The sequence below is a fragment of the Schistocerca nitens genome, chromosome 3, assembly GCF_023898315.1.
Source record: "Schistocerca nitens isolate TAMUIC-IGC-003100 chromosome 3, iqSchNite1.1, whole genome shotgun sequence".
Taxonomy (NCBI): domain Eukaryota; kingdom Metazoa; phylum Arthropoda; class Insecta; order Orthoptera; family Acrididae; genus Schistocerca; species Schistocerca nitens.
The window spans coordinates 718463288-718475886 of NC_064616.1; the positions used below are offsets into that span (position 1 = coordinate 718463288).

The 12599-nt window shown below is 40.9% G+C and overlaps 1 protein-coding gene across 1 annotated transcript in view; it reads right to left on the bottom strand.

Moving 5' to 3' along the window:
* LOC126249735 (glutamate receptor ionotropic, kainate 2) overlaps positions 1-12599 on the bottom strand; it is a 222570-nt gene that overhangs the window by 107927 nt on the left and 102044 nt on the right. Inside the window, exons 8-9 of the mRNA XM_049951412.1 lie at positions 2573-2725; positions 1042-1260 (exon numbers count right to left, since the gene is read on the bottom strand). Of these exons, the coding sequence (XP_049807369.1) occupies positions 1042-1260; positions 2573-2725 (372 nt within the window). The remainder of the gene's footprint in view (positions 1-1041; positions 1261-2572; positions 2726-12599) is intronic.

The following is a 12599-nucleotide window of genomic DNA, read 5'->3' on the forward strand; positions in this document are numbered from 1 at the left end:
AAAAAGCATAGACCCTAATACTTTGTAACATACTCAACAGAAATCCCAAGGAAGTTCAATAAGTCCCATTGTTTCAGTAATTTATACTTGAATATTAGAGCACAGAATTTATTAAAGTATCCATTTACTGCCTCACATTGTTACTTTTCAAAAGTTTACCCATCCTTCATTTACTTTTGCAATGTTTTACACCTAGAATATAGTACTTGATTAGTTAAGAAATCATAGTGAGTGAAACTGTGCAAAACTGCACCATGACACACTTTTTTCGTTTTGTGTGTGTGTGTGTGTTGCAGAATACAGCCAGTGTTAAAAGCAAATAAGCTGCAATGCATGTTTGTCACCTGGTTATATAGACTGAATAATGCTATCTTGTACACCTAAGATACTGTGACATATATATTCATTTCTATTTGACCCACTAAATTACTGGAGATAGAGTTGAAAGACAGAGTAAACAGAATGTCATTGGTTTCAGTGATCATCCACTAAAACAACAATGGCACAAGTCTTGACAAATCAGTTAATGATTTTTCATTAAACTGAGACTAAGTTTCATTCCAGACTCTAGCAGTCAGTGAAGTAGTAGGTCAAGAATAAATATGATAATGATTTAGGTGAAGAATACCAAGCTATGTTATGCTCTGCAATCTAGGTTAAGGAGGTTTAGGAGGCTGACCTACAGTTAGATAAGTGAACTGTTACTTAGGGTGGAGAAATGAGGATTGGAGATGCTACTTCCAACAAGGCCATGCAAAATAAAACATTGTGACATTCAAATCAGCCCACATATTGACAAATGTTCAATTTCTATTAAATGTTTAAGTTGTTCCTCCAGGCACCATATGCAGTATCTTGAATCATTTGGCTATCATTTAGAAAATCTTGTGCAGTCAAGATGTCAAGATAAGAAAATGGATGCTTAAAACAATTTACATCTTTGACAGCAGTGCATATTTTCAGTGCTTGTAAGAACAGAATCTTGAAGAAAGAAATAAAAAAGTCCTAAATAATTACAAATAAGCAACCTACTATACTCACAAGAATTGTGGTAACAACAAATGTCTTATTTTGTAGGCTCTCAACAATCTGTGTGTAGACTTCACCATATGTTCGAGTGAAGTTGACACCTTCAGTAGAATTCCAGGTACCAATCTTCTTCAGACCATCTTTATTGAGTTCAACAATGTCTAACAAGAAGTTACTACGGAATCCCTGATTATCAAATTTTATGACACCTGTCAGACCTTGCATTTCAACCTAAAACAACACATGGTAGTGCTCTGTAAATGTTAGTGTAAGATACATTATGAATTTAACATGCAAAATATATTCAGAATCTGTTAATTTGATTTCAATTTTTTGATAAATTGCCTTCATTGTAAGATTGTTGTTAAACTGGAATAATAAGGAACAATTAAAAAGTTTCCATTTGAATGACACACAGTCCACAATTGGTATGCCAACCAGGCAAAATCACTGTGTGCAATTCGGCAATCTCCCTCCGATGCACCAGGTTGTAAATACCTGTTTTGTAAAACCCCATGTCTTGCTGTGCAAAGAAGTCTGTAACTGCCTGCTGCACATCCTCATCTGACAGGACAACCCTGCAAGGCTGTTTTTAAGGGACTGAAGGCATGTTAAGCACAAGCACATGGGGAGTATCAGGACTACAGGGAAGATGCCAGAGTGTCTCCCACATTAGTTGGAACAACTTCTGTGTTACAACGTTTGTGATATAGGATTGACCAGCATCTTGTGTGAAATTGCAGCCAGCATGTAACTTGGTGCACCATTCCACAATGTTGGTTTTTGAGACACATGCTGTCCCTTACACAGTCTTCAATCTTCGATGTATGTCCACCGGTGTTTATCCTATGGTAATCAAGAAAAGAATAACAACACATTGGTTCTGTCTGGACACTAATGTCACCATAGTTCATGTTCCCACATTTACTGCATGCACCTCGGAAAGACATGAATGCACACCAATTCCTTGACGACTTGTAGGTGCTTATATGTCCACGGAGTCATGGTAAGTTGGATATACGCTGCAGCAATGCCTTCGGATGGAAACTTTTTGATTGTCCCTCATATTTTGAAACATTTTCATTTCCCTGTCTTCAAAAGTAGTTCAGTTACCTGCGACAAATTGTATTGGGTTCAAGTTTGAAGAGAGCAAAACATACGAAAAGTAAAGTGAAACATTTAAGGGCATCTTACTTTAAATACACTCTACTTTCTGATATTAAGTTAAAGAACAGATGAATATAATTATATGTTCAGACTGCCTTCACAGTCTTCCAATTACTTGAGTGTTGACTGAACACTCTATAGTTGTCTTACAGTACTATCTGTAAGATATAATGCTGTTAATTTTGCCTCTCAAGTTTCAGTACATATTTAAAAAATCTGTATATTTCAAATATGAAAACTTGTATGTAACAATGACAGCCTACTTGCTCCTAACAAGTTATTTACATCACAATCATAAAATTGATTTCTGTTTCTCATGCTGTACAATTTTGATAACAAATACAAAACAAAATTCTACAAAAGGAAGTGAACTTACAATTTTCATATAATTGATTAAGCTGTATCCATGTTGCCATGTATCGACTGCATCACAGCTAAGAGGCTTAATGTCAATCCTTTGACTGCTGTCAAGGTCATGAAGGGCCTTGGCAAATAGATGAACTGCATCATACATCAGCGCTGTTTCTGTCTGTCAACAGAATATTATGGTTTGAATTAACAAATTAATATTCACATTTATTTATATGTAAAAAATTAATAACTCACTGAAGATCTTATATTCATACTCACTTCTGTCTAAATGAAAAAGCATATTTTAATTCAGAAATGAATGTAGGTTGCACTTTACATTTATTGGCAATATCAAATTGTATTACATTTTAGATAGTGGAGGCAGAGTTGGTGTTTCAAATCACAGTATTATAGATGCATGTATCATCAAAAAACTTGCACACAAGACTTAGGCTTCCATTCTGCCGAGGATGAAATACAATTCCTAGATTGACAGAGTGGTGCACAACTTTTGTGTGTATTAAATGCAATGTCGAATTATAAGGATCTTTTCAACTCTATGATCACGGTATTTTATTGCAAATATCAGATGAAGAAATGGGAGCATTCGCAGTTTTAAATTAGTTGTTGATATTTTCTTTAATTACTTTGTATTTTATAAGGAGACACGTCTTTTCTTATATATTTTATGCAGTGTTTAATGCTCCTTCAAATGTGATGTCATTAAAGTTTGAAGTAATGACACACCTTATAACAAAGCAAGCTGGAACTGATACCATCAGTTCATATTTCACTCTTGCCAAACAATCGATTTTTTCCCCATTTATATTAGGTTGGTGCATATCGTCGCGTCATCCCATAAGTTTAATAAACGCAACAGATACACATAACAGACTTTAGTCATCAATATTATATTCTCCTTCACTATTTACAACACAGTCTACCACCGCTGAGGTCTCTTCGATTCCGCGACTGTGGAAGTCAAGTGGTTTTGAGTTGAAGAACTCGTCGAGCCATGTTCGGTGCGCATTTTCATCCGGAATGGAAGTTCCTTTAAGATTATTCGACAAGGAGCGGAAAATGTGAAAATCTGAGGGCGCACGATCAGGTGAATATGGTGGGTGCGGAATGACTTCCCAACCAACACCCATATAATGTTTTATGTCAGTCTAGCAGAATGGGGGCGGTCGTTATCGTGGAGCCACACACGCAGTCTTCCTGGCTGTTGTTCTAGGATTTCGTCTGTAAGATGTCTCAGATGTAGACAATAAATGACAGTAGTTCAATATGGTTCAAATGGCTCTGAGCACTATGGGACTTAACTTCTAAGGTCATCAGTCCCCTAGAACTTAGAACTACTTAAACCTAACTAACCTAAGGACATCACACACATCCATGCCCAAGGCAGGATTCGAACCTGTGACCGTAGCGGCCGCGCGGTTCCAGACTGTAGCGCCTTTAACCGCTTGGCCACCACGGCCGGCACGACAGTATTGATGGTTACACCTCGAGGAAGCAATCCGTAACACATCACACCGTCGGTGTTCCATCAGATGCATAACATTATCTTTTATGGGTGTGTGCAGGACTTTGTAAGGGGAACTGCTGTTTTGTTTGGGCTCAATCATTCCTTCCTTTTCCTTATGTTACCGTAAAGACACCGTTTCTCGTTACCAGTAACAATACAGCATAGGAATGTTCGGTGTTGTTCACAAGCCAGCTGATGAAGCAGAGATGCACATATGGCCACTCGCTGGTTTTTTGGCTAATGGAACGGCGTACAGAAACACTGCAGGCAAATATCGCACGATGGTGGATTGATAACAGTTCATTATATCTGCCAATTCTCGAGTAGACTGTGCTCCCTTGTTTTGATAGTATATGTACATCGTAATGTATATTGTCTGACGAAATACATGCAGTATAAAGTGTTTCTGGATAAATAAACAACTTCCATGGATCATTGTGCATTAATGCGTTAAAACGATCTTCATCTAACCCCGAAGGTCTTCCTGAACGTGATGAGTCATTAATGTCATAACGATCCCCCTTACACTGGGAAAAACGTTTTCTTGCAGTTCTCTGTCCAATGGCATTATTCCCATACACGGTGCAAATGTTTCTAGCTGCCTCCTCTGCTGTCACCTCTTTACTGAACTCAAAAAGAAGTGTATGTCGGAAATGTTCCGATGTTCACCACTTGGCACTCCATTTTATAGCCTCCACAGCTCCACACATCATTTCCAAATAACAGTATGACAACATGTAAACTCAACAGCAACAGTGAACTACAAATACAAAATGACAATCGTCAAAAATAAACATACAGCAACCGGAATACCAACATGCAAAACAAAAACGCTACGAACTTCTTCATCAACCTAATATTTCAGCTGGGGTATACTGCATTTACTCAAAATTGCAAAAAACCTATAAATAAAGCATTCGCACTTAGATTTATTATTCTGGCTTTTCCTTTCAATGCACTGATTCCATGAGTGGAACTGGTTTTGCTTTGGATCATGTTAATTAAAAAACACCTGAAAACTTTGATACCGTTACTATACGAGACACGGAATTTACACTGAGATAATCAACAGGATCTGAAGTAGCGACACTATTAATTGGAAAGCACACATTCTACTCTTTCTGAGAACATATTTTGATTTGCCGTACAAAATCAAATTAAAATATATATGTAGTTGAAGTTCGCTATCAACCATACTTACTATTGTATCTGTGTCATAAGACCTATTTAACTCCCGATTTCATGCATATACTTTCGTAGATCTAATTTTTCTGCATTGAATGATGTCCTTCATTAAGCAGTTAAGCCATATATTAAAAACTTGACTAAACTAATATAAAGCATTATAAATTTGAGTATGGTTGCCACACGTGTAGTTACAGAATTCCCAACTCGGATGTATACTACTATGGTTCTGTTGTTTATATATTTTTGTAGACCACAGCATATTTCATAAACCAAATTACTGTTAATCCTTAAATCCCACCCTAGGTAGCAAAACTTAACATAGTTTCTGAAATAACAACTTATTCATACGTCAGTCTTTAAATAGTCAGACGACACATAACATAGTCAACTGCGACCGACAAGTGGCTGCGTAAAATCTATGTTGGAGTTCGTGGTGAGCCCCAATTGAGCGAGAAATGTGCAACACCTACAGGGAATGGACAAAAATACGGACACACCGCAAAAACTGCGTACCTGAACATAAATGCGTATGCTAGCTAAGTCTGTAAGTTGCTTTGTCGGATTTGAGCACTGTCGGCACCTGTGCAGTGTCTTCGAAAGGTTCCAAGTGTCAGTCATGGTCACAACAGTGTTCTGTGTAGTTGTGAGTGTGTTATGCTGGAGTTAAGTGAGTTCGAACGCAATCAACAAGTTCTCAATCAGTCTTGGTTGTCCCGTACTCTTCCCTTTGCAAAGGCAGCTAGTGTCTTCAAACCGATGAAAGCATCTACGGATGTTGTTAATCACTTGGAAGATTACAATGGAACTGATACGAAACACACGTTGTATTTTAACAACAGATTCAGTCCTTGCAAGTTGTAAAACACGAAAAGCGTAGTGTGCACTAATTGCCCTCTTTGCTACTAGCGCGTTCTAACGGAAGACACAGGAAACAGCGCTTGTGCACTGGTGAACAAACAAAAATGTTTTGAGTTGCTCTTTCATATGGTTCAAATGGCTCTGAGCACTATGGGACTTAACATCTGCGGTCATCAGTCCCCTAGAAATTAGAACTACTTAAACCTAACTAACCTAAGGACATCACACACATCCATGCCCAAGGCAGCATTAGAACCTGCGACTGTAGCAGTCGGGCGGTTCCAAACTGAAGCGCCTAGAATCGCTCGGTCACAGCGGCCGGCTTGCTCTTTCATTTGATGTGTTATATGTAATTGAAAGTTGAACGTAATAAATGCAATAAAGCCCTAAAACCTCTATATTCATTTTGAAACACCCGGCATTACTGTTTTAATAGCTGTGTGTTATAGAATACATTAGGATTTTTCTCGATTACATTCAACGGTGTAGCACGAGGAGAATTACAGTTATGTGATTCTATGTGAACAGAGTGGACTTTGGAAAATGCGAGTGAAATATTACAAGTCAGTAGTATAGCCCTCAGTATTAAGCGCTTCTGAATGCCTCTTGATGAACACGAAGGGTCCAGTCAGGAAACTAGAGTTCAAGGAACGGAAAATCGTGAGGAGAATACTAGGGCCAATAAGAGAAGAAGATGGCATCTACAGGATCAGACACAACAGTGAGCTGTAGCCTAGCATCTCCAAAAAGACGTAATCACATCTATAAGGAAAAGGCGACTGGCTTTCTATTGATATTTCATTCGCATAAACACCTGCAGACTCACGAACAGGATCTTCACCACCACAGTTAGTGGGAAAGCCTCTAAGAACAAATGGACTACCACAGTGAAATCAGATCTAGAGCAACTTGAAATTCCGTTAGAAACGATATAGGACTGCTCCAAATTTCGGAAGATCATTCTACAAGAGATGTTCCCAGTGTGCCTTATCAGAAAAAGAGCGGAGCGAAGTGAACGGAGGAGAGGGATCTTAGTCACAGCTAGAAAATGGAAGCATTCTGGGCTAAGAAGAAACAGAATACCCGTGTAAAGTGTCGAAACGAGCATCGCACAAATACCCAGTCAGATTTTCATAAGATTTCAAAGTGGTGAAAATATTGCCAACATGTTTTGAATGTTCAGCAGTGTAAAACTGTGCACTTGATGAAACGCAGAAAAGTAGTATCTTATGGCTGTAACATCAATAAGACGAAGATGGAATCAGTGAACTCGTACAAATGCCTGAATCTAAAAATTTGTAGGGTTATGAAATGGAATGATCATGCAAGCTTAATCGTAGGCAGAACAGGTGGCAGACTTCGACCTCCTACAAAGGTGACCGCTTACAAATCACTTTTGCGTCCCATCTTAGAATACTACCCATATCAAATCAGACTAGCAAGGAACACTGAGCATTTACAAAGAAGGGAGGCACGAATTGTCAGAGCTGTTTGAAAAATGGGAGAGAATCATGGAAATGTTGAAAAATATGACTCGGCAGACTCTGGAAGACAGACTCCAATTTTCCCTTGAAAACTTACTTGTAAGGTTTCGAGAAATAGTAAAAAAAGTAAAGTTCCGTGTTCTGACGCCGCTCGACTGCCGTGTCATCCTCTGCCTCCATTGGCATCATTAGATGCAGTGTGGAGGGGCATACCGCTCTCCGGTTGTCGGTTTTCTTGACCTTGGAGCGCTAGTAATCGTTCGAGTAGCTCATCAGCTGGCCTCACGACTCTGTGTACAGCCAATACGAGTCCTCCCACCGTGGAAAAGTCACTGGCAGTACTGCAGTAACGGGAATCCGAACCCGGGTCTTCCACATGGCAGTCAGCTTCTCTGAACACTCATATACGGAGGTAGACTCACAAGGGAACCTCCCCATCGCACCCCCCTCAGATTTAGTTATAAGTTTGCACAGAGGATAGGCCTTGGAAAACTGAACACAGATCAGTCGAGAAAACAGGAAGAAGTTGCGTGGAACTGTGAAAAAAATAAGCAAAATATACTGAGTTGTCCATGTGCAAGATAGGCAACATCAAGGACAATCTGAAGTCAGGAGTGCCGTGGTCCCGTGGTTAGCGTGAGCAGCTGCGGAACGAGAGGTCCTTGGTTCAAGTCTTCCCTCAAGTGAAAAGTTTAATTTTTTATTTTTAGACAATTATTATCTGTCCGTCCGTCCGATGCGATCACTTTTTTTGGGAGTGATTATCACACCCACAAGAAAACCTAAATCGGGCAAGGTAGAAGAATCTTTTTACCCATTTGCCAAGTGTACAAGTTAGGTGGGTCGACTACATATTCCTGTCATGTGACGCACATGCCGTCACCAGTGTGGTATAGAATATATCAGACGTGTTTTCCTGTGGAGAAATCGGTTGACCTATGACCTTGCGATCAAATGTTTCCGGTTCCCATTGGAGAGGCACGTCCTTTCGTCTACTAATCGCGCGGTTTTGCGGTGCGGTCGCAAAACACACACTAAACTTATTACAGTGAACAGAGACGTCAATGAACGAACGGACAGATCATAACTTTGTGAAAATAAACAAAGTAAACTTTTCAGTCGAGGGAATACTTGAAGCAAGGACCTCTTGTTCCGCAGCTGCTCACGGTAACCACGGGACCACGGCGCTCCTGACCTCAGATTATCCTTGATGTTGCCTATCTTGCGCATGGACTACTCAGTTTGTATATTTTGCTTATTTTTTTCATGGTTCCACACAACTTCTTCCTGTTTTCTCGGTCGATCTGTGTTCAGTTTTTCAAGGCGTATCCACTGTGCTAACTTAGAACTAAATCTGAGGTGGGTGCGACGGGGAGGTTCCCTTGTTAGTAGAAACCGTATAGACAGGACAGACTAATTAAAACATGCACAGAAGCACTAAAGCAGTCATGCTTCTCGCGCTCCATACGCGATTGGAACAAGAAGAATCATATGCTACCATGCTAAGTACTCTCTGCCGTGCACTTCACAGTTGTTCGTAAAGTAAGTGTGTGGACGTAGACTGCTTAACCTAAAACTAAGAACTGAGCCTACGACATCATTTGAATTTGTATCCTACCATACACTGGTCTTTCCAGGCATTTGCTTGACTTGACGGAAGCCAGTATTGAGTCTTTAAATCCTGGAGTCCTAGGTTACTATGAGTTTTCGTTGGCGAAGTGTACAAGTTAATACACTGACAGAAAAAAAATCGCAACGCCAAGAAGGAGTTGTGCGACATGAACGAAAATTGGTAAGCATGTTTCTATACCTGAAAGATGATGCCTATTGAGATTTCGCGCCAGTCGCATAAGAGTGGCATTAGTAGCGTCACTATGAGGATGCACATCAGGTTTGTTTTAAATATACGCTGAAACGGTCGTGAGTGTTAGTTGACTTTGAGACTGTATGTGGTGAGTTGATGTTAGACAAGAATGCCTTTAAGCAGACAAAGACGCCATTATCAACACCTGGCTGAGTCTGAACGAAGTCGCGTAATAGGGCTACGGGAAGCTGGATGTTCCTTTAGCGATATTGCAGAAAGACTTGGCAGGAATGTATCCACTGGAGATTATTGCCAGCAGTGGTGGTCACGAGAATGTACGGTCCCGAGATCAGCGGGCTCCGGACGGCCACATGGCACTACTGAGAGAATACCGTCGTGTTCGGCGTATGGCTCCGATGCATCGTATTGCATCTGCAGGAACAATTTGAGCAGCAGTTGGCGTCACAGTGACATAACGAACTGTTACAAATCGGCTACTTCAAGGACAGCTCTGGGCCAGGCGCCCTGTAGCGTACATGCCACTGACCCCAAACCACCTCCATTTGCGACTTCAGTAGTGTCAAGCGAGAGCTCAATGGAGGGCAGGGTGGTGGTCTGTCGTGTTTTCTGATGACAGCTGGTTCTGCCTCGATGCCAGTGATGGCTGTGTGTTGGCTAGGAGGAAGACAGCTGAGGGCATACAAACAATCTGTCTGAGGGCTAGACACACTGGATCTACGCCTGAAGTTATCTTCTCGGACGCAATTTCGTATGAGAGCAGGAGCTCTCTCGCCGTTATCCCACTCACCCGGACTTTGTATATGTGCGTCAATCTGGTGATTCGACCTGGTGTGTTCCCGTTCATGAACAGCATTCCAGGGAATATTTTCCAACAGGATAACGCTCGCCCGGGTACCGCTGTCGTGTGTTGGCTAGGAGGAAGACAGCTGAGGGCATGCAACCAATCTGTCTGAGGGCTAGACACACTGGATCTACCCCTGAATTTATCTTCTCGGATGCGATATCGTATGAGAGAAGGAGCTCTGTCGCGGTTATCCCACTCACCCGAGCGTTGAATATGTGCGTCAATCTGGTGATTCGACCTGGTGTGCTCCCGTTCATGAACAGCATTCCAGGGGATATTTTCCAAGAGGATAACGCTAACCCAGATAACGCTGTTGTAACCCAACATGATCTACAAAGTGTCGACATGTTGCCTTGGCCTGCCCAATCACCAGATCCGTCTCCAATTGAGCATATAGGGGACATCATCAGATGACAACTGCAGAGTCGTCCACAAACAGCATTAGCCGTCCCTGTATTGGCTGACCAAGCGTGAAAGGTATGGAAGTCTAGCCCCCAATTTGACATCCGGTACCTGTACAACATAATGTATTCACGTCAGCATGCTTGCATTCAATATTTGCAATGCCGTATCTCGCGCTTTCATTAAGCTTTGATCTTGTTATATTAATCACCTAAATGTGTTTCCTAGACAAATTTATTGCCGAATTTTCATTACTCTACATTAATTATTTTTGGGTGCTGTGGTTTTTTTACCCATGAGTGTGTTTCACTGCATTAGGGGCCTGTTACACGTTGAGTGTTTAATGTTCCGTCAGATGGGCTGTCACTAGAGACAGATATAACACGCATAGGCAAGGAAATAGACTGAGTTATTTTTAAAGTGAACATTCTGGCATAGGCTTTAAGTGAATCAGGCATACCATCGGAAACCTAAATGTGGATGGCTGGACACGGATTTGAACGAATCTCGTCCAGTATGCGAGTTCAAATCCGACTGGATAATACAAGTTTCTTAAACATAACACTTCCTCATTGATAATCGCATGTCAGATTGAAAATAATGGCGCTCACAGGGCCAGTACCTTATAAAATCAACAACTGTTTTATCGCAGTTCCCTGGTGCACGTCTGAAATTACTTTTATGTGCGTGGATGAAAGCTCCAGAACAGGACAAAAGTACTGCGTTATCACTAAGAAGGCATTTTCAAACTAGACCGAAGCTAGTTAGAATCGGTTTTAAATTTGATTTAATTCTCTTTTTTAATCAGACTTTGGTGCCATAAAAACTTATCGAAAGGCAAGAAACAGTGAATCGATTTAGTTACTTTTGTCAACCACTAGGGTTCACACGTCATGCACCATCGCACAAGAATGCGTTATTTGCCTCAAGAGAAGAAATAATTGCGAACTCGTGAAGATACTAAGAGTCTACTTGCAGCTCGCAGAGAGACATAAGCAATAATTATTTCTACATTCGCTACGTCAAAAATGAGACTTTTAAGAAAGTACAGTATATCTTGGAGCAAACTGTGTTTTAAGGCCTTCTAGCGACCTGTTTTTAGTACTATGAATTTCTACAACATTTGTTAGTTTGGAATGACGGAAGAGTCTGAGAATGTTTAAAGAATGTTGTACATTTCACGATGTATTTTTAATCTCTAAGAAAATTTCAGTGATATGATAGAGACAGATACCCATAGAAGCACCTCGAGAAATGCTGAGGCACCACGAGCAGAGCAACTCATAAAATTCCAAGAATGTGTCTTCGTAGTGTATTAAGAACTATTACTTCCCCACTACACGTACATTCATGAGCAACTGAACTGAATAAACCTATCTAGGAGCTTGTAGCATTCCCTTTCGCCTGACGACGCTGCTGCTGCCGCCTCGTGGCGTGGGATCAGCGTTAGCGATCGGAAGCCATCCTCACCCACTTCCGCTCAACTGCCGTTCACAATCGCGGAGATAGTTTGTACCTGGATGCGCAATCAGGCACATATTCTTAGATGTCAAAGCATTCTGATAAATTTCAGAAACGAGTGCATGGTGTATTGTCTTGCTATATATATGGATGGCTTGCGAAGTGCTTGAGGAGAACAATCGGATACGCAACATCGGAAAGTCAGTATCGTTTACCTGCAAGAGGCGATGACAGGTGCATCAGGGTTACCATTTCATCCCATATTAACATTATTTGCACAAAAACACTTCCACCACCTACATGGAAAGGTGTGCTTTTGAAAAGCTGGTTGCATCGCGTCATGTGATTTTCGGGTACGCGCATCAACGTATAGCGCTATTCGTCAGTTCAGATGACCTCTCCAAGGAGTAACATAAGCGTCATGGCAAGATGAGCCGTTTCTCTCCCTCACAACAGATATCT